Raw genomic sequence first — 27,202 nt, 5'->3', positions numbered from 1 at the left:
GGAAAGCGGCTGATAGAAAAGTGTAGATCATTGCAAGTAGGATGATTATTGTCCAATTAGTTGACAGAAGGTAAATCGTGAACCAATTAAACATATAGAGGAAATATGCTTAGATAACATGCTATAAAAATAATTTAATTTTCATTTTAAAATAATTGTATCAAACCTTATTTTTGAGAATGGAAACAAATGTTGATATTTCATGTTCTAGAAATATGTTTTCAGGAGACAAAATATTGGATAGTCCTGAACCTGGCAGGCCAGATAGAACTTAGATTTATATACTGTTTCATAGTGCTTTATACCTCTTTCTGAACGTATTACAATAGCAGCCTATTATCCCCAACAATCTGGGACCCCATTTTACCAACCTTGGCTGAGTCAACCCTGAGCCAGCCATGATAGAACTCCTGGCAGTGGGCAAAGTCAGCCTGCAATATTATATTCTAACCACTGCGCCACCACGGCTCTTGATATAAAAATATAGTTCACATGCTCTAATAGAATGAAATTGTGCATAATGTATATAGATTAGAGTGCAGCTTTTCTTGAGGAATTTGGATTGCTTTGCTTTACAGTTTTTTCCCTTTAAAACTCAACATTCTGAACTACTACAAATGAGCCTGGCAGAATGTTCCCGAGAGCAGTTATATCAAAGATCAGTCTTGAACAGATTTCTGTAGCTGACCATCTCTTTGTCCCTTCATTAGGTCCTGATTGAAGATGAGGCCAGGCCACTGCTCCCCGATCCTGAGGTCCCAGAAATTAATGTCCCTCAAGGTAGTGCCCAACTTGCCCAACTTGACGAGGATGAGCTGTGACCCTTGGCCTGCAAGATGGTGGCCTCTGTCAGACAGGCACTTCAACTGGGGAAATCGAACGCTTCTCCCACATCCCTCCTCCCTCTCTCTGGCTGCTCTGGAGGAAAGAGAAATGTAGCAACAGCGGGATGGAAAGTTTTGTTGTCCTCTGATTCTGCTCAAAATGCCCAGACTTCACCCCCTTCCTCGTATGGGTGCAGGACCCCATATTGGGACCAGAGCAAACAGCTGAAGGCTCTTCCCTAGACCCCAGTATATGCATGCTGTGGGGCTCTAGGGCTTTATGTGGGGGGCTCTTGGATGAGGGGGTTTAGATTATGTGAAATGAGAATATTTTGTTCGTTGTAATAAAGATTTTAATTAAAACTAACAAGGAAGTAAATTGCATCACACAAAATCTGCACAGGCATCCTCCAAAAACCGATTTCCACAGCTGATCTGTGTAACATTTCTTCATGAGGAGCTTGTGAGGCACCCATCAAATTCTCTGTTTTCTCCAATTCTTCATAACTGAACACTTACGTGTTGGGCATGTAGACTTCAAGGCAGCCTTGAATTCTCATTGTACTAAGAGAATATTTTCCTCCTTTCCCACTTTTAAATTATACTTGAAAGTAATCCCACATCTATTCAACTCAATGCAAAGTCCCTCCTCATTTAGATTACAGAATCCATCATCCTAGTCATTAGAGAAAACTACCATTTCATAGGAAATTGGAAGGTGTGAATGTAGCTATTACATTCGGAAAAAATTTGAGATTGTGGTTTCATTCTCAGCATTTCTCAGCTGTTAATCCATTTTTGCTGTCACTGGCACATCATTGCATCCCAGCTCAAGGGCTATCTACTGTATTAGTGTGCAAGATTTGTCAATTAACATCAGTATGGAGGGATCAAGGAAAACTTCCTATCTATAAATCCTGAATTAATAGGATTTAACTTAATAGTGAGAGCAAAGGGTTGGGAAAAGGGATTTCTCCTGTCAATCCCCTTTTAACAACAGTCTCAGAGATATAAATGAAAGAAGCTTGGTTCTTTTACACTTCAAAGGCCACCCAGCCTATTTTGACAAAGGCAGCTCTGCTTACAAGTTGATCCTGATAGTGGTCAGAAGCTTTCTTTATGAAACAAAGCAAAAGATTATTTTCAATTAAGCAGTTTTTGCATTTGTTTCCTCTAAAATTTGCAAGTGAAAGGAGTATCAGCCATCCCATTCACCAGGTATTAAGTTCAAAAGGTGCCTCCTGTTAAAAACACACAAACATTTCTATCTAAGATGAAGATTAGGAATTTTATATCTCTGGGTCCTTCCAAAATTACCTAAAACAGGGTATGCAAAACTATTGGAAGTACTCATAGGAAAAAAATATATAGCTCCACCAATATTTAAAGACAATAAATACTAACATTGATAGATTTTTTTCAAGAAAGCTGAAAAGCAAAATACTAGACAAACCATAAGAGAATTGTACCTCCGAGTACTTGTTACCCGAGCAATGCCCAGATGATACCTTCCATTGTTGTCCAAGAAAGAACTTAGGTGGGTCTGCCAAACTTGCTTCAGGAGAAGGTTCCACCTCTGAGGTAATGCCCTTTTGCTGGCATACAGCTTGGGTGGTGCTGGAAACAGGTCATCTTTTATGGGCTTGGGTCCAATCCTGGAGGTGGGGGCTTAACACTGGCTTAGCCCAACATGCCACATCTGGGTTAGTTATTACTGCTGTATCCTTTGGGGAGGGGGCACGCTACAGACAAAAGGATACCAATGTATACTGATCTTTTACCCACAAGGTATCGCAAAGACTAGAACAACTCATAAATGTATGCAGTTGTGCATCCTTCTTGGTTAAAACATCAGCTGACACTTTTCTCAAAGATTCCACTGGAGCTAACTGTGTTAAAGACCCCATTGTGATGTAGCAGGGACAGCCCCATGGACACAAAGCTGGTGGCTGGTTTCTGTGGCAATTAAGAGGAGGAACAGAGCCCTCTGGAGTGTTCCTTGGGTCCCAAAGGAACTGACAGTAATAGTAATAATAGTGATTATCTCAAGTAGAGCTGGGGGCAGCCTGAAAGGATCTATCTTTCCATTGGAAAACAAAATAGCATCTTCTCAGCCTCATTCCCCCCATAGTAGTCTGTTCTCACAAAAAGGTGTCTCAAGACGGAAAGAAGAATCAGCTACCAGTTCGCTCTGCTTCTATATGGTTCTGAGTTGGGTGTGCATTTTTAAAGCTGGAATTCAGGTAATAAAGGAGAATATTTGTAATTCGGGCTTGAAATGAGGGGTCCTTGGTGCTCTCTGAGCTTGGTTGTGCACTGATGATGTTACCTAGTTAAACATCTGCAAGAAAACAAATTCATTCAGCATGAATGATCCCCTCATTAAGGTGTGTGTAGTCCAAGGTTACATATAGATTAGTATTTTTTTCTTCCTCAAGACACCAAGCCACACCAGTTTTCCCACGAGTCAAAAATGGACATCTTTTGACTGTTGATGTGGATGTAGATGCATGCACAGAGGAAGCCTAATATAAAAAAGTTGTAAATTCCACAGTATGAAATATGACAAAAGGGGATCCACCATGAGGGTGTTTCATTTTTATTTCTGTTTTCATTGAAAGGTAGGTTTACCCTCAAACCTTTCGTCACTTAATATCACAGAAGCAGCAAATGAGATGATAAAAATGTTCCTAGACATTTTTGTTACTAATTGCAGACTGGAATCAAAGGTTTGAGTGCTTCTACCTGAGGGCAGGGGAGGAGGGAAGACACTGCATAGATGCAACTAGCATGTCAACGAGAAGGCCATGCCAGAATTTTCAGCCATTATCATGAGGATGTGTATATTCATGTTCACAAACATATGAGTTTCAACACCCACAGCTTCACACTAGCTTATGGAGTCCTTTTCATTGCATACTGGCTTTTTTTCTTAAAGCACAGCAAAATGGGGGAAGGCTGGTTTAATATCAACTTATCAGGATATTCTCATCTCTAAATTCTTTATTTTTTTTAATGAAATGACCCAAGGAAAGAAAGCAAAAGAGCCTGTATATCCAGGGAGGGCTGCACCCTCTAATTTGTGAATGCTCCTACAGCTTTTAGTGCAAAACAGATGGTTAAAAAAAATTCAAACTATGTTGTTTGATGAGCTACAAAAATAATTCAAAACCTGTGATGTCAACATCAGAGTTATAGGACAGACCAATATTTCTCAATATAGGCAACTTTTAAGACCTGTGGACTTAGTCCCAGAATTCTCTAAATCTGAAGAATTCTGGAAATTGATGTCTATACAAATCGCCAAGCCTGAGAAGCAGTAGGATAGAGAATATGAAAAAAAAATGGTTTAGATGCTAGCCTTTCTTTCATTGCTATGGAGACCAGGGGGCAAGGGGGTGATAGAGGTAATAACATATTACTATGTGACTTGCAATTGGTCAAGTATGCTTGTGCTTTCCCCTACCAGTTCTGACTGGATATGCTCTCGTAGAGTATTTGATATTGCCTATATTCTCATATCTTTCTGGAAATGAGTGGAAACTGCCTCCTAGCAGACCTTATCTAGGTTCAGAAGTGGGACTGACTTCTGTGAATATTTGGATGGGAGATCACTTGGAACCAAACAACAGTAAGTGAAATGGGAAAGTCAAAAAAAAACATCCTAGAAGGCAGTCAGTTGACCTGCTTGCAAATGGATATAGTAATGTGTTTGTCAAGTCCACAGAAATAACACTCATCTCAAAAGGGGATTTATTTTATCTGAGAATTTATTGCAAAGAGTACTAGACAACCCATGCCGCATTGGCTCATTGTTTCAGAGATACTTCCTTACCTAACAGAGAAACCGAATGACTGGCAGGCAAGAAAGCAATAGGAGCAAGAGCAATTTCCAACTTCCTGACTGCTTTCCATTGACTTTTCTTGTAGAAAGTCAGAAGGAACACTGGAAATCATCACATGACCATGGCTGGCTGCAGCTAACTTTGACAGTGCAGTAGCACTGAAGCAGCCACAACTTTACCACATTTCAACCAGAAGGAGTCATGGATCCCAGATTTTGGGTGCATTCTCTCATTTGAAACACATTGATTCAAAAACGGTTGCCCTGTGATGCACTATTTAATCCAGTTGAAGGTTACAAACAATCATGGTTTTAGTAATACAGTATATAGATTCAACTATCTGGGTCAACTCTGTTTTGTACTTGCTATGAATTCTCAAGGTAACCCAAGGCATTAATTTCCTATTAACTTCCTTCCAGTGCATGCATTTGATTGTTTCTGTGGACACTTCCCTGAGCACTATTAGGCTCCTTATCCAACATGACACTAATATTTTGAAGATGTTTTAAAATAAAAAAAAGCTAGTTGGAAATTGATATTCCGCAAAGCAAAGCACTACTCTTTATTTCCCAAAACTGCCTTCAGGTCTAATAACCATATTTAGAAAATAAAAATACTTTGCATTGCAACCCAGTTTTCTGTTAGAAATGTACTCTTGAGCCTAGATAAAGGAACAACATCACTCCTCTCAAAAGCAATCTATCTAGGACTATAAGGAAGATAGGGTAAGGGAGGGGAGGTTTGAAGTAGTTGTCAGGATTAGTGGGGAGCAACTCACCAATTTGCCTTCCAGAAATGGAAGTTTTGTGACCTGGCAGCCATTTAGTCCCATAGAGGCCAGCATGTACTATCTTGACACAAAAGAATTATCTGCCTGCTCCTGTTTTTATACCAATGGAATTGAAGGGGCTCAGGCATCACTATTGGTTTTAATGGACCTAGCCCCAAGGGTCTTTAAGACTTGTGGACTTCAATTCCCAGAATTCCCGAGATAACATGACTGGAGGAGAAATTCTGGGAGTTGGAAGTCCACAAGTCTTAAAGCTGTCAAGTTTGAAGAGCCCTGAGGTCCTAGCCAATAATACATTGTTGCTAGGGAACATTGCCAGGATTTTCTGATTGAGACGTCATAGCATCCCGCTGATCTATAGTTGCCAGGGTTTTTGGGAAAACAATATGATAGGTCAATATTAGTGTTGGGTGTAAAATGAATTTAGCAAGGGCTCCAAATCAGTAGACGGTAGCAAAAGTATGTAAAAAACAACCCATTTCTTTGCGGTCATCTGCTGTCTGTCCAGATTTTTGCAGCCCAGACACCATAACCCTGCTGTAGCTTTCTCCTTGCTTCCTTGACCTCATCTCTGCTCTTTTAGGCCTCTTTGTTTAACATCACTCTCGCTTGATGCCCACTGCGGCTGTTGTCACAACAGCCACATTCCGCACCCGCTTTCCCTGGTGGGTCTTGACATGCTTTGCTAGGTGGTCACTCCGCATAAATCTCTTGGGGCACAGTTGGCAGCCAAAACGCTTCTCCCCCGTGTGTGTCCGAAGGTGCCTTTGCAGCTCATCTGAGCGAGTGAAGCTCTTCCCACAGTACAGCCAGGAGCAAATGAAGGGGCGCTCGCCTGCATGCCAGCGGAGGTGGGCCTTCAAGTGAGAGGTTTTGCCATAGACCTTGCCGCACCCTGGCAGATGGCAGACATGTTGCTTCTTTCTCCCTGGCTCCTCGTGGGACCTGCTGGCTCCCTGGCAATTGGGGCATTTGCAGCGACGACAGCGGCGAGCTGTACTCAACAGCCCTTTGGGAGGGCTCTGAAGGAAGGGCGCAAGGGGAGGCTGGGGACTGAGAACTAGTGGGTGTCCCAGAGAGAAATTATTTGGCTGCTGCAGGGTCCACCAAGGGGTATCGTCGGTGGAGGAGGGGCCTGGAGGAATAGCTGGACCCAAAGGCCACGGGCCTTGCAGAAAACTGGAGGAGTCCTGGGCTTCTGGGAAAGCATATGAGGGGTGCACTGTGGGTGCCAACATCTTGACAGGTGACCACTCCAAGGAGTAGATGGCCTCAGCTGGCGGTGTCAGTGGCAGTTCATGGGCTGAGGCACAACAATTGCTGGCCACCATCTGCTCATGATATGGCATCTTGGGTTGTCCAAATGCCATGGTTGTGTGAGAGCGTGATGGCACCTCATTGCTCCAGAGTTGAAACATTCCCACAGATTCATAAGACCCTGGTGAGCTGGCTGAAGAACAGGGAAGCGGAGGTGCTGCTCGGAAGGCCAAGGTGGGGTAGTTGGCAGTGATGTCCTCTGGAGATGAGTTGGGAGAGCGGTCCTGAAAGCAGAGCAAAAAGACTGAGCGAGGGTATAGATGTTAATCATCCCAATTCCTTAATCAACATCTACTCAAACTCTATCCGAGCAAATCATCTTCTGTAGCACATCGCTACGTGTCTTGCACTTTGCATACATCCTCTGACTAACTTTGCCTGCCATGCTAAGGTAACTAAATGTATGGCCATTTTGTCCTCTTCCCCTGTCATGCATAGATCTTTAATTTGGCTCCATGCGCGATGTTTTCATCTGTCTTAAATTGCCATTATCTGCGAATGGGAATCGAACCAAACATCTGCCATAGTCTGTAAGTACAGAAGCAGTTTTCTCAAAATGCCTGGACAATGCATGTTGGTCAGCAGATAGAGCAGATCACTTCATCTCCCTCTTTAGAGGAAGAACAAGAGCCACTGGAGTTGGAAGACCAGGTCTGGTTTACACTAAGCCCTAATTTGGTATCTGTTCCTTTTTCACACAATTTCTGCTTTCTGATCAAAGGGGCTCAATCTTCTGGATGTTGCCAAATTCTATTAGGCTCCTACTGAGATAAGATTCAAACTGATTCCCATCCTTTAATATATCTGTGGCTAACTATGGGGGGGACTTTTTGAACAACACTAAAGTATAGATAGATGTCATTCCATCCCATTCTTTTTTAAAATTCTAGCTCTACAGATTAACCTTTTTTTGGTTATGGTATTTTTAAAACTGTTATTAATATTATGTGCTACCCAGAGTCATTATGGACTCTGGAAATTTTAGAATGTTGACAAATATTGATATTTAAAGATGTTTCAATAAATACTTGCTGTAGTTATAACCTAACAAACACCATTATATAAATGTTCATGGACAGAAATATTATTTAAGGATGTTCAAGCTTTTGTATCTTTTCTTTTTTAAAAAAGACCAATATAATAAGGAGGGCTAGGTAAAAGCATTGCCAATTGATGAAGCTGCTTTGGTTCCAATCACTGGAAAAAGATCCACTTCAGAGCAATACTTTTATGCCTCCAGTTAAAAGCCTGTCAAAAGATCTGCAAGCCATTTTTCATTGCCTGAGGTTATGCTTGGGGGTGGGTGGATGGGAGATCCGAATGCAAAGCAGCTGATTTGATGTAGTGATGAAGTGATCAGCTTTAAGATAATGCTACTCCCCAGAAGTGTAGAAGGCACATGTTATCGTACTGCAAGGACCTGTCAAGGCTTCAGGCCTAGTAGGTACTGATAGTTTCTCTTTGGCATGGTTTTTGCTGGGTTTTTTGTTTGTTTGTTTGTTTCTGTGTCCCCTTTAAAAAAAAAAAAACTTTTCCCATTATGCTGCTTTGATCTTTTAGTGTTGAAATATATTTTAAGAGAAAAAAAAAGCAGAGGCGGCAGAATCCTAGAAGCATTTCAATTAAGCAGGAAGTCTCTACTCATAAATCCTGACAATGTATACAGATAGTCCTCAGGTTATGACCATAATGGAGCTTGCTCATTACAGTTGTACAATCACAACAGTCATAAAATGGAAATAGACACGATTGTGTCTTTTTCAGCGATTGTTAAGTGAACAGCACAGTCATAAAATGAACCCATTGTTCACTATTGTGCAGTTTTAATAGAAACTAGAAGTGCTGATTTTTGGCAACTATTGTAAAATATGGTTGGAATGCTACAAGTGGCTGTAAATGCAGCTATGTTGCTGAACATCCAAAATAAGGTCACTTCACCACAGCAAGGAGTGACTGACAAAATTTTGGATATGGGCGATAGGTCGCTTTCCCAGGTAGATTATAATTTCAAATGGCCCATAAGCAACCAGTTGTAAGTCAAGGACTATCTGCATTGGAAAATGGGCAAAGAAGAGGCAATATAAATTCAATAAATAAATAAAAAGATGGACATCCAGATGGGAATGTTAACTGCGGCTATTTTAGAATCAAAAACAGAAATCCTGTTTATCATTTCATAAAATGATGCAAATTATATAGCTGCATCACTTTGGGTTTAAAAACAAAGTGATCCTAGGATCAAACTTCAAGAATATTTGGGAAAATAGTGGTGAAACATCACCATCAAGTAGGAACAATAGGATGAGGGATTCTAGCTGCCACCAGTATCAGGCTGCATGACCAGTGATGATGGCAGTTATACAATTCATCCAGAATCTACTGGCTTCTAGTCCTGTTATATTGGCCTTCCTGGAATAGCTTTAATTGTATTTTATTTGGAATTATGAAGAGTGAAACGTTTCAAAGTGACTGGAACTTTCAAGCAATTACGAAGATAATTGTGTGTTCTCAGGATTGGTTACTATATTTTTCATTTTGTCATTCCCCAAAATCGTGATGCTACTTTACTATGAACTTCATTGGTCACTTGATTTCATGTCATGACAATTTTCTCTGTATTTATTGAAAAATAATTTTAAAAGTCATTTAAATGTTTCCTTAATTGCCAGTTCAAACCCCATGCAAAACTCTGCACATGGCCAGAAAGAAAAGCTTGCTAATTCTCTTTAAGAAAACCAAAGTCACTGGATTATTTCCTACTGAAAACGTGTAATAAAGCCATAGATTACAAGAGAGAACCAAAAAGGGAGAAGAAGGATCAGTGATAGGAATTTAAAAGCGGAATATAGTTCAGTTATGTGCCGTCTTTTAATGGAGGATTATGTGTATGAAAAGTGGGAAATAGCTCCCAAATCCTTTGTAACTTTTTCAAACCTGTATTAAAGCATCATTGCTATACATTCCACCTAGCAAGGAGGTCATATTGAATTCAGTGAAACCTGTTCCACAAGCCACTCTCGAAAAGTTGCAATCAGGCAGGAAATGCTCCAACTAATAAAGGTTTTATCCATCTGATCAACAGGAGAGTTCTGAGAATGGAACTTAAGCCGTGCCCATCACCTGAATTGCCACAGCTCTTGAACCAATGAATATCCTATAGCAGAAACGGTAGGAGAATGACCAGGATTTTTTTCAGAATATGTTTTAAGCTGGTCATTTGTCGTTTCTGGGAGAATTCCCTGCTGTGAAGGAACCATGCAGTTCCTTACTTTAAAAGCCTTTATTAGCTCTGATCTCAGAAAAATTCACTTTATAGCAACATTCTTACAGCCTGCCTGCTTTTCACAACAGATCAAATTAGGATGGGAAATTGCTGTATAAAACTCTCTAACTCTCTCCCTCCCTCCATACACATGAAATGATAAGGAACAAAAGTGAATGTCTAAAGGCAGTCCGAGGCAGGAATTCTGTGCCTGCTACTTTGATCAGCACGGAAAATAATCTCAAGCAGTTTTAAGAGGGGTGGGAGTTGATTTTGTAAACAAAAGAGTGAAAAACTAACTAGAAACCTAAGGATTAAGGTGGTTCTTTGCTCAAGTTCCCTTCCTTACAATAGATTGCAGCAGATAAGAGCTTGTTTACACCTAAGAACTGGAGGTTGGTGAAGCAAGAGTCAAGCCAACAGGAGAATGGAACATTTCCATAGCCCGGGCTTTGCTTTGATTTTAAATAAGTCAATGAGGAGCCAGAATAAATGCTCGCTTACACCCCCTCCCCAAATACGCCAATATTATTGGTTAAAGGCAAATCCAGAATCAATCAGGAAATTGTGCAAATGGATACAAGGGGTGAGTCTGTAACTAAGCATTAATGACAGTTAATGATCTACCGTATCTTTTAGGCCTGTGGTTAGGATACAGGAAATTACTATTTTTTCCCTAAGGAATGGCTTAAATGGTGGATATGACTTTAAATTTGTCTCAATAGGCATTAAAATGTCACATTTCCCTATTCAGAGTGTCGCCTTCTTCTAGCTAGAATTAGATGCCTAGCTAATATTGTCTAAGCTCAATTGCAACAGCTTATCAGGCAGATTCTTTACAATAACTCAGTATCTAGCTTTTCATTAGGAGATATGTGGGAACTGAATTTGCAACCATTTCCAAGTAAAGCTATACTACTGAGCTGTAGTCTATTTCTAAATAGTCTTCTTGGCACTGAACAAAGCACAGTAGGATCTACTTCCCCCTTCTACAATGTATATAATATACTCATATAATACTCATTTTGCAAAGTAAAAAAAATGCAATACTTTCATTAGACATTTAAAATATGTATAGTACCCATAAACAAAAAAATAGCACATTGTAAATGTATATTCCAGGAGTCATACAACAAATATATAGTTGAAAAGTAATGTTTTTATTCAAAATAAACACAATTCTGCTCCAACTTAATCCCTTAAAGATGTCTGTATCCCAAATTAATATCACATGTCAACATTTGTTTCTTTAGAATCACAAACCACCTTCCCCACTTTTTAAAATGTTCTTGCTATCTAAATCTCAGCTGAGCTCACCTGCTAAAAAAAAAAATCACCTGCAGTTAGAATTGGTTATCCTTCCCTTTCCTCCAGCATCTCAGCAGTCTCACTAGTCCAAAGTTAGCATCGTTCTAGTACGTTTCCTATTTGTTTGCACCCATTTATTTGGTCCTTACAGTTCAGGAGCAATTTAACCTAGCTTGAACATAACAGGTAAAACCCACTTCTCTCCTTCAGATTCCTTGCTTAGCTATTCCTTAAAATGAGAATGCAGGTTTTCAATACTGAACCTTTAGTGGGAGATCGGGAGAAGGAAAGCAGGTGTGGTTAAAATATGCAAAATTCGGAGGCTAACAGTCCTTTTAGTAAATCTAAAAGATAACTTGCCCTACCATTCCCTATAACCAAGAACACTGCATAGCCTTAGAATTTACACAACTGTAACTCCACAGTCTCTTCCAGAATGTCAGATTAGACGGGGTGGTCCACATCAAAGTGCTATAATCAGTTAGTTGTCGGTTGCTAATTATGACTTTGTGGTTTCTTTTTAATGTTTCGGTTCACCTTAATAAAAAATAATGATAGGTCTTGCATCCTGATCCCTTCAAGGCAAGGCTGCTTGCTCCAGAGTTCCTCTGGGATTGTTCACAGTTATATGCGAATCCAAGAGGAAGCCTCCTCTGAGTGAATGGGATCTTACATCTCCACAGAAACCTTACAGGCTTTCCCGAAAAATGTTGGAGTGCGCTCTCCCCATTCCTTCCAAAGCAAACCCGCGCCGGTCGGGTATTTGAAGCAGCCAAAAGGACAGGCTGAAAAATCAACAGGTGAAGTTTCCCCAACTGCTGAATCTCCTCCGCATCAGGCAAATCCTCACTTACTGAATTGCACCCCCTCGGTTAAAGACCCCACGAAAGAAGCTCGCCCTCGAGGCGAACCCAGATGGGGGCCACGCTACTTCTAACCCAGGGAGTTTCTTCCTACCTCTTTGAACATTTGAACTACTCTTAAGCCCATGGGGCTGTATTTTGCCACACGCCAAGTAAATCAACAAATCTTCCTACCTGCAGGAAGGAGGTGAAGTGGTTCGCGGAGTTTGGCACCGCCAAAGTTGCCATTGGGACCGGGGGTCATCCAGCTCTATCCACGGATAGGCCTCATAAACTCAGCCGAGAGAGCCCGGAAGAGCCGAAGTGGCAACCTGCTCTGCTCCCCCTCTCTCTCTGCGAAAAGCCCCCGCCTTCCTCCCCAACCTGCATCTTTCTCCTCCTGCGCTCAGACTCCCCTCACCCTCCAAGCACTTTGATTTTGGCTCCCCGTCAGCCGATCAGGAGTGGCGATTGGAGGCGCCTTTGATGTCGCCCGGGCGCGAACCAATCATTAAAATAGATTGAGTGATTTCAAAGAGGGGGCCTGGCTAGATCGCCTTGAAGGGCCGGGCTCCCCCGCTGGGCCGCTTGTTACGGATGCAAAAGGCCTTGATTGGGCTTGCGTGCGATCAAGAGACCCGGGCTGTTCCTTTTATCTCTTTAGAAAGGCCGAGAGCGGGAGTAGACACGTCCCATGCACGTCGGTGCAATCGCTCCCGTTCCTCCCCGAGGCCTGCGTAGCCCCCCAACACGTGGCCAGCCTCTCCAAGTGATAGGGATTGTCCGTCATCCGGGTCATGGTGGTCCCAAAGGGGCTTATTGTGGAGGCAACTGGACTTTCTTGTTTGATTGATTGTTTTGCTTTGAAGACGTTTCGCTTCTCCTCCAAGAAGCTCTGACACCGAAACTTCTTCCCCGCTGTCCTGTCAAGAGCTGAAGAAGCTCCTTGGATGAGAAGGGAAATGTCTTCAAAGGAAAAACAAGAAAGTCCCGCTGCCTCCAGAATAAGCACCTTTGGGATCTCCAAGTGATTGTCTTTTGGGTAATACATGGGAAGGTAGAGAGATCCTGACTGAGTGTTCCTGGTCTTCATTTATGCAGAATCCACGGACAAGCCATCATGAGCTTAGTGTATTAAGCTAACTATTTGATTTGTAAACCAATGACTTTAATGTGTGAGTCAGTGGTCACTTCAACCATGCTTTTATCAACCTCTAGCGAAGAGTCATAAATAAACCTAATTTGTAAATACTTAAGTTCTAGATGATGATGATGATCATTCATGGTACAGTCAGCCAGATGTTTGGGCTGAATTTGGCATTTTTATCCACCCATTGAATCCTTCCCAAGGACTTGGAATACACAGATGTTGTTTGATGGTGTTAAAAGTATGGTCACAGGATGTAAGCTGTTCCAAATAAAACTGCCTTTTGCATTGACTGGTGGTGATTTTGCCAAGGCTGATGGTGTTCAATTGTTGCTCCAGATGTTTTGGGATTGTACCCAAGGTGCCTATTACTATTGGTATTAGCTGCGTTTTCTTTTGCCCCTGTCCTTCCATATCTGTTGGCAGCTCTTTGTGTTTTGTGATTTTTCTCCAGTTCTTTCTCTTCTCCTGTGTCCAGGTGCTGCCGCATTAACTAACCAGACTTTTTTTTGGTGTCTTTTTATCAACAAGAGACAAAAGCCAGATTTTTAGATTGGATTTGGCAGTTTTATTATTAATTTTTTATTCTGCTTTTTCAAATATCTTAGTCAACTCAAGCTAGTGAACATACCTAATATTCCCGCTTCCTATTTTCCCAACAACCCTATGAGGTGGGCTGGGCTAAGCAACTAGCAAAGAGAGTAACTAGCCCAAAGTTACCTAGCTGGCTTTCATGTCTTCTAAGGGAGGTTTAAAACTCACCTTCTCTGGTTTCTAGGCCAGCATCTGAACCACTAGACCCAACTGACTCTGTATACAGTTTCTATCTATAAGGAAAATGTTGGGATAAACAGAGGCTGAATGAATGGAGCCTGCCTAAGCATAGGATTGCCTCATCCAACCTCCAAACATGTAGATCACTGCTAGATGTAAGAGAGGGAGTTGCTATATCACTTTGCCACACTTAGTCATCGTCTAGAGTTGTACAACCCACGTATGGTAGCCCTAGCTGGCAGCTACAACCCCAGTTCATTTCTCAATGTCTGATGATTTTCACACTGTTTAACACAAGCATCCTGTCTACCAGGGATGAATGAAAATTAATGCCACCAATATTATAAATTGCCGATAGGTGGCAGTATTGATGCATTAGGTGCTCTGATGTGGTCTTTAGCTTCTGTTCTCCCACTTCAGTTAGTGGGAAGTTGCTCCAAAAAGATTGTTATTGCTATTGTTCAGTGGAAGCTTTTAATGAATATTAATATATTCTGAGCAATGTAATTGAATTTTTGACCGTCAAAGAAGTATCTCCCATTGAAATTCATTGCCTAATGCAGATTGTTATTACGGTAATGCCTATGTTGATGTGAGCGCAATAGTCCTCACTTAACAATCTTAAATGAGGCCTACAACTCCTAAGCAAGGTGGTGGTTGCTAAGTAGGAAATCAGGTGACTTTGTATTTTTTAGCCGGAAAGAGATAAGACTGCTCAATTTCGCAGATTCAGCTTTAGTTTTCCCATCTAACCACTCTGTTGCCCTTTGTGTTTATTTGCATCAAAACAATGTGATCATGCTAGTAGCCCAGGGCTGAGAACTCTGGGCATGTTGCACAAACAGCTTGCACTCTTGAAATTTCTGCTCTAGGAATGTGTCAGGAAAAAAAAAAGATTTCTATAGGCACTCTCTCCTTTGCCTCACTTTCCCTGCTGTCAGCATCATTGAACTGTTTTCAATGTATAAAAGAGCAACAGCTTATTCTCTTACTATCTATCTATCTATCTATCTATCTATCTATCTATCTATCTATCTATCTATCTACCTATCTATCTATCTATCTATCTATCTATCTATCTATCTATCTTTAGCTGGTGAACTGGGAAGAGTTGATTTATGTGGTCAAGAAAGGCCGGATTGTTAGGACAATCAGAGGATCACTCAAAGGGAAATTTCTGTCAAGCTTGGTATTCACAGAACATTTGGATCACATTATAAACATTCTTCAGTATCACAGTGTTTGCTTGAAGTGGGTTCCTCATATGCTGATGGCAGAGATGAAAACCTCAAGATCTGAAATTTGTCAGCAATTATTTTCATGAGCAAGAATGAAGGCAACACATTTCATCACAGCATAGTGATAGCCAACAAAATACGGGCTTATCGTTATGACCCAGAAAAGAACTGTTAATCCATGAAATGTGTTCATGAAGTTTTACTGGAAAAAAAAATCAACATCCAGGGTTCAATATTTTTGGGGACACTAATTATATTATTCATTTTGATTTTCCTGAAACCGGCACCAATATCAACTCAAAGTGTTACATTGCAAGAATTATAAAAAAATTCAGAGTTCAGAAACACCAGAAGAAAATTTTGCTAGAACACTACAGTAGACTTCACATTTCAAGCTAACCCAAGAGGAGTTGCAAATTTGGATCTCACCACTTTACTCCATTTAGTTTAGATTTGCTACCATGCAAGTTCTACCTTTTCCCAAAATTGATGGAATAACTTAATGGGAATCTGTTAGACTCAGATGAAGAGTTGGGAAGGACTGTTGGGATGGGGCTAAAAAGACAAAATATAAATTCATTTTTTGATGACTTTAAGAAGCTGGTCCATTGTTGGCAAAAGTTATGAAGTAAATCATAGACTTTATGTGGATAGAAAATATAGCCAATGAGCTCATTTCAACAGTATTTTCCTGTTATATTTATTAAACTATCCTTATTTTAAACTAAAGTTATGGAGTTGGAGAAAATATTTTGCATTTGTTCCTTGTATAGCGTATAACATCCAGGATGAGCGATAGTAAAGGAGAGAGGATTTCAGAGTGGCAGAAAGAATGTCTCTTATGTAATAAACTTTGCCCTGATTAAAAAACAGAGCTCTTGTTTGGGGAAAAAAGGATCTCAGCTGTTACATTTAATAACAGTTTGATATGTGCCACCTAGAGTTTGGTCAACTCTCTAAGGTCTCTTTAAAAAAAAAATCAATCTGTTTAGGGGTAGTTCAAAACAAACAGTTGAATGTAGTTCCACTATCCAAAAAACCTCAAAAAATTCCTCTGGGAAATTTAACATTAAATAGTGTTAATTTGGTTTGTGTAATGTTATAAAGTATTTTCTGTCAGTAGCGATGCAGATACAATAATCCTGAAAACCCAAGGATGGTCTCAACTTCTTTAGGCAACAAGATATGAAGAAAAAGATGCTTTGGAGAATTCCTCCAGAGCAGCAGTAACATCAATGTATGCACATTACTTGTGGCTATACTTCTGAGTTCAAAGTTTTATAATCCCATTACCCTGAGATGAAACCAATGCCCGTATATTGATAGAAAAGAAAAGTTACCAGGGACATTGTCATATTCTGTCCTTGAAAAGGTACAAACATGGCAGAAGCCAAATCTGGGAACATATGCGCTATTTTCATGTACTTTGGTGGAAGAGATCATGGCAAAGCATTTAGGTGTTAATTATTCCTGTAGTACCTACAACCAATGCAAGAGTTTAAGTTACTTGAGATAAAGGCATCACCAATCTCATTTCTTATATAATATATACTGTCCAACTCAATTAGCTTTTTTCAAAAGTGAAATTTACATCATTTTTGGATGAACATGACAGACACTAGAAATAAACAGGGATGTTGATCTCAACTTCCAGCCGCCATATAGATAGAATTTCTCCAAGATTATCTGTACTCAACCAGGATCTTCAGCTCCTCCAATAGTGTATCTATCGCTGTTCTAATTGATCCATTCACCAGGCTGCTGGGTGTCCTCTTCTTCAGTTGCTTTCCATCTTTCCCAGAAGTTTTAATATGGATTTCTGAAGGACTATGCTAGCATTTAAAAAAAGAAATAATTGGATTTGCAGAAACTGATATTCTGCTTCGTTTTATTTTGTACAGTTCACCTACATTTTCCTCATTACTGTTTCCAATTTCGGAATTCCAGTATATAATCTTGATGTACACACCCTAATTCTTTATTCTTCCCCTGTCATATTGAGGTAGCATAGCAGTACTCGGATATGTCTCTGTGTGAGTATAGTTAAGATAGTTTAATTTAATAAGGTAATACATCTCCTTCAAGTCAATATTGATACCCAAATATTTGTCCAGTCTTTCTGTCCGCAAAAGGGTTTGTTCTTCATTTCTGCTAGGATATTTTTGACTTCCCAAATTGGCATAGACCTTTGGTAGTTTCCCAATCAAGTTTAGCCCCAAAATTCAAACAAGGCCAACCAGATGTTAATACCTGCTGAGATATTTGTAAACACAGTATATTTTTCCTTACTGTTCTAGTTATTATTTTTTTTTGGGGGGGGGTGGGGGAGGAGGTCCCTCAACAAGTATCCCATGCCATTATATTATATGATCTTTTTCCTTGGACACCTTGGAAACGTGCTTCCTCGTCTTAACCCTTTGCTTTTGAGTTAAACATCTCATAAAGGACCTTCATTTGAGAATTTGGAGGAACACGCATCCGCAGGGAGACACCTATGTGTGAATCAGGTGGCCATATAAAATTGTTTAATAAATAAAAATGTTGATATTATTATTATTATTATTATTATTATTATTATTATTATTATTATTATTATTATTATTAAGTGAGATTCACAGCCTTTGGGGCTGGTTGGTAGCTAAACAGCTCAAGTCCTAACCAAGGACCTAGGAACTGTTCAGGTAGTGTTGGAGGATATAAGCTGTTCCAAGTAGGGTGTTTTTTTGCAGAATAAGAGTATTCAAGTCTGATAAGTTCAGGATTTCCAAATAGCGAGGCAGCCCTTTAGGTATTGCTCTAAGGGCTCCAATTACAATTGGGATAACACATGAATTTATTATTATTATTTTTATATTGTTATTGTTGTTATTATTTAATAGTTGCTGCATAGGTTATGGATGGAATGGGGTTTTTGTGTTGTGGATTTTTAATGTTATAACTCATCCAGACTCACCTGTGCATGAATCAGGTGACCAAATAAATTTGTTTAATAAATAAATAGGCAAATCTCTTCATTTATTACCCTCCAGGATATTATCAAGCTGTCTCTCTCAAAGCAAAAAATTATAAAATGTGCTAAGTTTTAGTCCTTTTGCAGATGGAGATGTAGTGTGAATCCTTCTAGTAGGGTACCAAGCTTAAAAGCCAGTGCAAGAAATTTGCCTATCAGAAGGTCAGGCTGTCTCAGCTCAACATGATGCCAGATTGTAGTTGCTGGGCTGAGACAGAAATGAATTGATATCCAGGTGGTATATTGTGGAGGGAGAGTAGAGAAGTCAGGCAAGGTGAGTGGAAGGACTTGGTGAGTAACTGTTGCAACCTTACCGAGAGAAGCAAGAAGAAAAACATGACCTTTCATATTCTTTCTTACTTGTTTCTTTAACAAGGAATTGCTATGGATCCATTTGGATTTGTTAAAAAAAGTTTTAATTCATGATCTTGGTAATTTAATTAAGACTCAAAGGACATACTGTACCTACCTTATCCTGATATGATTTATTAATATGGAATACAGGTTGACCTATTGTTTTAACTGTGAAGGATGACTTTTACTTTTCACTTGTAACTTATTTCACACTTCAGTGCCTCCATGGAATATCTCTTTTGTAATTTTGGCCAATAGCTGCCATTTTAAAAGAGCACTTCATTAATAATTGGAATATTCTTTCATAAAACTGTAGACCCAGTTTGGCTGATATGTATATTGGAGATTATATATGTATATGTATACGTATACATATACGTATATGTATACGTATATATATGTGGTATTCAGCTTTCTTCGGGTATTTTCCCACGTCATTATAGTTATGCTTTTAAAGTTGTAGCAACGTTTCGGCAGAATCTCATCTGCCATCATCAGGCTTCTGTATTATGTTCGTCTGTGAGTCAGGCTTTCACAGCCATTTCTGTTTTAAATTTGGGGCTAGCCTACTGCTGTGCCAGAATGGTTTTTTCTTCATCCTGATTGGTTGAGAGTCTTGGTCTGTGTTTATTGGTCTTGGAGTTTGCTGTGTTCTGCTTGATTGGTGTTTCTAACAAATTCTGTCTGTTTTGTGGCTTTTTTTGTCTTGATTGGCTGGCAACATTGTGTTCCGGTATTGGAGGCTTTTAGTGCAGCTTGGCTCTGAGTAAATGGACGGCTATCATTTATTAGGAAGCTAGGCTTCATATGGGTGCCTGGTTGGGATGTGTTTGAGCTGGAGGTATGGGGGTGGTGGATCTGTTTGTGCCCAGGTGTTTGCCTGGCTTGTGGTGTGGAGATTTTTTGTTTGTGAGTGCAGGTTTCTAAATAATTGACAATCTGGTGGAATCATGTCTTCTATTCATGCTTTCAGGTCTTTTTTCAATCTCTATGGCTTCTCTGATAATTCTGTGGCTGGGGTTTTCTATAGTGGCTAGGGTTTTGGTGCCATTGAAGTCAATGATATGACCTGTGGCTTTCATGTGTTGGACAAGTGAGGAGGTGTGTTCCAGCTTTTTTACTGCATTTTTGTGTTCATCCAGGAGGGTACTTATTCTTCTATTGGTCTGTCCAATGTATGTGGCAGGGGATGATGCACAGGGGACTTCATATATGCCTTAGTTTTCCAGGTCAAATTTATCTTTGGGGTTTCTTAGGATGGCTGCTATTTTTCTGTCTGTTTTGAAGGCAGTCTTGATGTGATGCCTGTGTAGTATTTTACTGATTTTGTCTGTAGTACCTCTTATGTAGGGCAGGACAGCTGTTCCATAGGTCTGTTCATCTTCTAGGTCTCCATTATGTCTCAGTGTGTTTTTGTGGATCAAGCCGGTGATTTTGCTTTTGTGGAAGCCATTAGCACAAACACCTGGGCACAAACAGATCCCCCCTGATACCTCCAGCTCAAACACATCCCAACCAGGCACCCAGATGAAACCTAGCTTCCTAATAAATGATAGCCATCCATTTACTCAGAGCCAAGCTGCACTAAAAGCCTCCAATACAGGAAACACAATGTTGCCAGCCAATGAAGACCAAAAAAAGCTACAAAACAGACAGAAGATATTAGAAACACCAATCAAGCAGAACACAGCAAACTCTAAGACCAATAAACGCAGACCAAGACTCTCAACCAATCAGGATGAAGAAAAAACCATTCTGGCGCAGCAGTAGGCTAGCCCCAAATTTAAAATAGAAATGGCTGTGAAAGTCTGACTCACAGACAAACATAATACAGAACCTGATAATGGCAGATGAGATTCTACCGAAACGTTGCTACAACTTTAAAAGCACAACTGCAATGACGTGGGAAAATACCCGAACAAAGCTGAATGCCATACATGTAAGTACCCATGAAGACTTAAGAAAACATACACACACACACACACACACACACACTATATAATCCAATACATATCCAACACACACACACACACACACCAGGGCTCAGATTCAGTTTAAAAAGACCTTTGAAACATGTAAATGTTGTTGCATTCTAGGTTGCAAAAGATGTATGACTAGGGAAGAAATTCAGCTGCATCAAAAGGACGCTATGTTCACAGAAGCACCTTTTCTGAATTATTTCTGAAACTTTGCACAGGCTTGACATACACATACTGGGAAGCTGTAAATCAGTGTGAGCAAATTGCAAGACTACAATTGCTTTCCAGTCCCAATTTTTTTTTTTGCACTCAGATCTGGGGATATTTCATCTTTTATCTTGGATGGGATTGTGTTTTCTCTTTCAAGGTTACTACGCAATCTGGTGGCTTTCCTTGATTCACAGTTCCTACTTGAAGGGCAGCTGGCAACTGTGGCCAGAAAGGCCTTTGCACAGCTTTGTTTGCTGTGCCAGTTGTACTATGACAGTTGCTTATGGTATAGTCATCTGGCAGCATGCAACACCGATGTGCTGTTTATGGGGCTACCTTTGAAGATTACTGAAAAGCTTAAGCTGGTCTAGAATGCAATGGCATGGACAGTGATGGACATGCCTCAGTATGGCCCTGTAAACACCTGTACTTTGTGAGCTGCACTCGCCACCAGTTTGCTTCCAGCTGCAATTCAAGATGCTAGTTGTTACCTAAAGCGGCCTGGTTACTTGAGGGACCACCTGTGTTTTATTACATCTGCCCTGCCAATTTGATCTTGCAGGCTTGGTGCACTCTGGGTTCCTTAAATTAAGCAATGCTGTCTATTGAGATCCTGGAATGAGTCCATTCCCCCCAAACTCTGGAAGAACTGACTTTTCTCTGAGGTCTTTGGCAAGGGAAGGAGAGACCCTCTTGCTTCATTCCATCCATTTTACATGGACTTTTCTGGCTCTTGGAATGTGTGTGTGTGTGTGTGTGGAGAGAGAGAGAGAGAGAGAGAGAGAGACTTAGTTGTGTCCTTTGTATGACATAAGGAGGTGACTTAAAATTAGATGCAGTCATTGTTGTTCTAGGTTTTGAAGGAGCATGAAATCCGTTGGTTGCTTGACTTTTCTAATGACATGGTTGTGTATATAACAAAATCTTGGCCTTGTCTATTTGTCAATCCTGATTGAGTAAAACCAAGAGGCCCCCCAAAACATGCATACCTGTGTCTATGCAAATAGGTTAGGCTGAAAATGAGATAAGCGATGGATACAATGAGATAAGAATGCTTATCTGTCAGATAAGAAAAGAATGCAAACCTTGGCTTGGATAGTTATGATCTATGTGCTTGCTCCAGGCCTCACAGTTTTAAGCCTGTCCCGAGGCCCCTTGCCTGCACTGTACCTAGTTGAAAAGGACCCAGATCCCTTTTCACTCCCCAAAGTTCTTTGCCAAAGTGAAATTTCACCAAGTCTCAGACCAGCTGCCCACAGCTGTCTTTAAACTCCGGCAATTTGCACATAGCTCTCCTCTGAAGGAAAAACAACAAGCAGCCTTGACTCAGGAGGATAATCTGTTTCCCTCAACTAGCTTCTGTTTCATCTCCTCTCCTACCACCTTCGATGATGGAAATTAAAGGAAGCAGCTAAGTGGTTTTGGTGCAGTTGTACAAAGGCCCAGGAGCCCTGGGCGGATAACTGGTGACTTGTCCAATTTGCTTGTGCCACGTCGGCCTCCCTTTGAAGATAGCTGCTTAGCATAAGATGGTACTCAGCATCTGAGCAGCATCTGCTGCCAGTCCCATACCATTCAATTAAAGAGAAAAGAAACAAGGCTGGGAGGCGGGCAACCATCTCTTTCTTTATTAAGTTTCCCAGCTTTGGGCAGGGGAACCAGAGAAAAAGTGATACTTCTGGAGTGGGATAGATCCACCTGTTGAAAACTCTTGCCTCTCTAGGATTCTTTCAAACTCGCTGGCATGCAGAGAAACGAACTGCATTCTCCGATTGCCTCCATTTTTGATGGGCACAAATTTGTACCCCTTCTCCCCATTTCCTCTTACTGTACTCTTTTCTTTAAAAAAAATAACTTCAATTGGTATATTTTAATGATGGCTTGAGGTAAATTCTCATTTATAGAAGGCCGACATTTTAATTAATGTGGAAAAGAGATTAATGAAAAGAGGGAGGTGGGCATTAGCTCCCTTTCTTGACTCTCATCAAACCAGATCTCCATCATTCTACATAGGCTTGGAGGAATTAAGTAGCCAGAAGAGACTTTCATTGCTGTTCCCCAACATTCGTAAAGGAAATTCTTCTCCCATGGTAACTGGGGAATGAGACTCTGAACAGAGTAATTAAACCAGAGTTGACATCTGAAAGAGGCAGCCTTAAGAAACAGAAGAAACGTATTCTCCCAGTTCTTCTGCTTGAAAGGACTAGATCCTCTTCTCATCTATTTCAATAGTAGAGTTTGGCAGAATTAAGTTGCCAGAAGATGCTTTCATTGCTGTTTGCCAATATTCATAAAGGAAATTCTTCTCACATGGTGAGCAGTTTGGTTACTGGAGAATCAGACTCTGAACAAAGTCATTAAACCAGAGTTGACTGATCTGAAAAATGGTATCCTCAAGGAACAAAGGGAACATGTTCTTCTGGTTGAAAGGGCAAGCTCCCCCTCTCAGATCTTTCAACAGTAGAGTCACATGCCTTAAGAAAGAAAGGCGGTAAAAATCAGTACCAAGCTTGCATCCTGCCTCTTAGAAGTACACCCCAAAAGGACAGTGCCAGGAACCACTAAAGCAGTAAAGGAAGACCCCCTCCCCAGATAGAAAAAGCATGAGGCAGGAAAAAAAATTCAAACACAATACAAATAATTCAATCACAACAGTTTTAATCCTTTTAAAACCAAAACACAAGCCCTATCTGGGTCATTGTCAAAGTTCACACCCCAGGCAAGCTCAAGTGTAAACACTTGAGATAAGCCTAAAGAAAGCAATTAGCGCTAGAATGGAGCAAAAGAGCAAGCACAATAGCTGTTGCTTGTTAAACCAAGTACCAGAAAAAATAGACACAGGAAGTAGCCAGATTTCTCAACCCAGTTTCTTTTCAGGAACAGAGATTAACCTTTTTCCTTCCAAACAAAACTGAATAGGGAACATTATCCCATTAATAAACACAGGATTAAACGTCACCAAGCACAGAATTAAACTTCACCAAAAACCAGTTTTAGACCAAAACTCAGAAAGGTATGTAAACTCACATTTGAATGTTAATCTTTCTAGCTAGCCAAGAAGCCTTGCTGAATGTCACTCATTTTGGTTCCTTGTCATTAAAAGCTTCTTTCCAGCAGCTCTGCTTCATTATTCAATTATTTCTTCAAAGTGCTGATAGTTGCATCCTGGCCTGAAGAACTCCAACAGGGGAGTATTTCCTCCCAATAGCAGTGTAAAAAGCTTAAAACAACCCCTCCCATTTAAGAAAGTCAAGCCCTAGCAAAGTGCCAGCAAAGGAAGAGGGGAAAAAAACTCCAGAGAAACTCCAGAGTAAGTGTAGGTGTACTGCCAATAATGTAATAAGGGTTAATGGAGAGGTGGTTTTTATAAGTACGGCAATAAAGATTAGGCTAGAAACAACACCAGAATGTTTCCTTCCTGCCTTCCTTATAGGAGTAGCTCTGTAAAGTAGAAAAAAACAAAAGGAGGTTTCTTCCAACAACTGGTTTTCTGAACTGCTTAGAAAGTTAACAACAGGTTCTCGGGAATAGGTGCAGACTAGTAGAATTCCACCACTGCCCCTATATAACCTCTACATCAGGGGTGTCAAACTCGTGTCATCATGGTGGTGTCACATGATGCATCATGACTTTCCCTCCCTAAACCCGGAATGGGCATAGGTGATGCATCCGGCCCACAGGCTATGAGTTTGACAGCCCTGCCCTACATGACTGACAACAGCCAATAGAATATTAAAGGGCATGTTCTTGTACAGGAACAGGAAGCTCAAATACAAAGCCCAAAGAAGATATAAAAACCCACTCACTCTCAACTCCATTTTGTCAGCTGCCTAGAACCACATGTGGTTCTGCTTCATCAATAAAGGGAACCTTTCTTTCCAATCAGCCTCCAGCCTTCATTTTATTTCTGGTGCCTTTCTCCCGGATTGGAACTGAACCAGATGGATTTTTCTTCCAACAGATGTAAGCTAACACCCCTGCTTGTTTATGTGGGTATGTGCCTGAAGTCACTATTGACTTTTCTCCCAAATTTTCTTAGGAAGATTTTTCAGAAGTGTCTTGACCTCTTCCTTCCTTCCTTCCTTCCTTCCTTCCTTCCTTCCTTCCTTCCTTCCTTCCTTCCTTCCTTCCTTCCTTCCTTCCTTCCTTCCTCTGGTGAGAGAGAATGACTGGTCCAGGGTCACTGAGTTGGCTTTTTTCCTAACAGAAGACTAGAACTTGGAGTTCCCTAGTTTCTATTCCAGCACCTTAACCACTAGACATTCAAAAACACATCTGCAAAATTGGATTTGGCTTATCCATGGATGGCCTTATCCACAAATATATATTGTATTTTTGTTATGAAAGACAATTTATTAGATTTTTTTAAAAATCTCAGCTTTATTAATTTTATACAAGGTCAAGGTGGCAAACATAGGTAACACCCCCTTCCTCCTCCTATTTTTCCCCACAACAACCATGTGAGGTGGGCTGGGCCAAGAAAGAATGACTGAGCCACCCAGTTAACTTTCATGCCTAAGGCAGGACAAGAACTCACAGGTCTCCTGGTTTCGAGACCAGCACCCTAATTACTACACCAAACTGATTCTTGCATAATGAACAAAAGAAAAGAGCCACTTCATAATTAAGCTACAAAAGCTCCATGCCAATTCACCATCCTTCTCTCTTTTTTTTTCACTTATTTTTTCCAAAGAGCTGAAAATAATAAAGTGGAATAAAATTTTGGTACAGCAGCACACCAGATGGCAAAGACAAGAATGTGGAAGTTCAGTGAAAGAACAGGAATGAAATGTAACAGCCTTCAAACTTTGAATCTTTAGAATTAACTTTTGCACGCACAGGCTTTCTGCACCTATAACCTATTGATCACTAGAGGCAATATGTATAATTAACAGATAGATTGTATCCCCTTTTCTTCTTATCTAAAAGACTTACTGCATTTTCCATGCCTTGATGATTAGGTGGATAATCTCAGGTCTTTGTTCCATCAATTTCTTCTTTTCTCACTTCACTTTTCTTTTTTTTCTGCCTCTGACCTGTGTGATTTAAGGACTGACTACATAGTGGAGAACACATCACAGTTTCTTACCTCAAGTCACTTAAGCTATCTTCTGTCATGCAAATGCCAGCCTCATAAATGCTTTCTCACAAAAAACTATACTCCTAACTTCAATGGTTTTTCTCTCTGTGGGTGTGCTTTTAGCTGTATAAAGCTATCTTCTATCCAAAGCAAACCCAGGCCTGGTTCCCTAAATATTGTTATATTGTAATTCTGTCCCACTGGATATGTTGGTGGGGTCCTGGGATTTGGAGATAAACATCTGAATGGTTGCACATTGCCTATTGCCCTATCCTATTCTAAATGGTTGACTGTTAAAGAATAGTTTTATGAAAACATGTTGCAAGGGCAATTCTGGGAGCTGACATCTGTACATCCATCCATCCATCCAACCATCCATATAAAAAAGTATATAAATGTTGTGACTCAGAGGTTTGAGCCTGCTCTGTTGGAAGACACAGACTTGAGCAATGAGGAAGAGGAGGATTTGGCCTTGAGGTTTGAGCTTGCTTTGCTGGAGGACACAGACTTGAGCCATGAGGAAGAGGAGGATTTGGCTCTGAGGTTTGAGCCTGCTTTGCTGGAGGATTTGGAATTGTCTTCCTCCCCATGACCTTCCTCCCTGGTTGTGCCTCAGGTGTCGACAGATAATCAGGAGAGCGTAGCGGAGACTCTGGCTGAGGATCAAACTGAGGAATGTTGGTTTGATGCGAGGCAAAGACGCAGGCATAGGCGTGAGATGCAACGTAGAAGGAAAGGACAAATCAGGGACTGAGATGAGAGACTGACACGCCCCTCAGGGAATAAAAGTGGTCACTCTGGATTCTCGTTCGGGACAATTTGTTAATTTGGGATAGAAGCTTCGACAAATTCTGTGTGTGGCGTTTGCCTGTGATTTATGTTCTTGTTTTATATCGGACTTGGCAGGCAGCTTGTGGGAGACTGCCAAGGACTTCTCCAGCCAAAGGAATTTAACCCTGTCCTTACTGGTCTTGTCTGTTTGTTTATATTCCTTTGGAAACTTGGACTCTCACCTCATGGGCACAGGTGAGACATAACATATAAATAAAAGCTAAACATGAAAACACATAAAAAACTGGAAGAAGCCTAAAATAAAAAGGTCAGAAAACAATATAAATAGAAAAAGAAAAAAGTGAAAGATAATTAAGTAATTTCCAATCATCTTTATGGCAGCTACAAACAAATTTATTATCCCTCCTCCCTCTTTGAAATTACACAGTTG

General features: G+C 40.5%; 2 protein-coding genes across 9 annotated transcripts in view; one reads left to right on the top strand and one right to left on the bottom strand.

The window, feature by feature from the left end:
* The window catches only part of ARHGEF25 (Rho guanine nucleotide exchange factor 25), an 82,295-nt gene extending 81,104 nt beyond the window's left edge, over positions 1-1,191 (top strand). For all 8 annotated transcript variants that reach the window (XM_087925438.1, XM_087925437.1, XM_026713795.2 and 5 more), the window contains one exon: positions 711-1,191. In XM_087925438.1, coding sequence (XP_087781564.1) covers positions 711-821 — 111 coding nt within the window. In that variant the 3' untranslated portion in view covers positions 822-1,191. The remainder of the gene's footprint in view (positions 1-710) is intronic.
* A 4,867-nt stretch (positions 1,192-6,058) lies between these two features.
* Positions 6,059-12,534, bottom strand: LOC113444901 (transcription factor Sp5-like). Its single transcript, XM_026713842.2, has 2 exons — positions 12,384-12,534; positions 6,059-7,000 (listed from the first exon to the last, which is right to left on the bottom strand). The coding sequence occupies exons 1-2, from the start codon at positions 12,435-12,437 to the stop codon at positions 6,059-6,061; spliced, it is 996 nt and encodes a 331-aa protein (XP_026569627.2). The 5' UTR covers positions 12,438-12,534.
* Positions 12,535-27,202: the final 14,668 nt, after the last annotated feature.

The sequence above is a fragment of the Pseudonaja textilis genome, chromosome 2 (genome assembly GCF_049901715.1).
Source record: "Pseudonaja textilis isolate UNSWEBS1 chromosome 2, rPseTex1.2, whole genome shotgun sequence".
In the NCBI taxonomy this organism is placed as follows: Eukaryota; Metazoa; Chordata; class Lepidosauria; order Squamata; family Elapidae; genus Pseudonaja; species Pseudonaja textilis.
Note: the sequence above shows the minus strand (reverse complement) of the source record. Positions and strands in the feature narration are given on the sequence as shown.

Excerpts from the sequence above, each read along its gene's own strand:
- LOC113444901 (XM_026713842.2), bottom strand. The coding sequence starts at position 12,437 with ATGGCAACTTTGGCGGTGCCAAACTCCGCGAACCACTTCACCTCCTTC. Across the intron at positions 7,001-12,383 it reads ACTTCACCTCCTTCCTGCAG|GACCGCTCTCCCAACTCATC; the intron begins GTAGGAAGATTT and ends CTCTGCTTTCAG.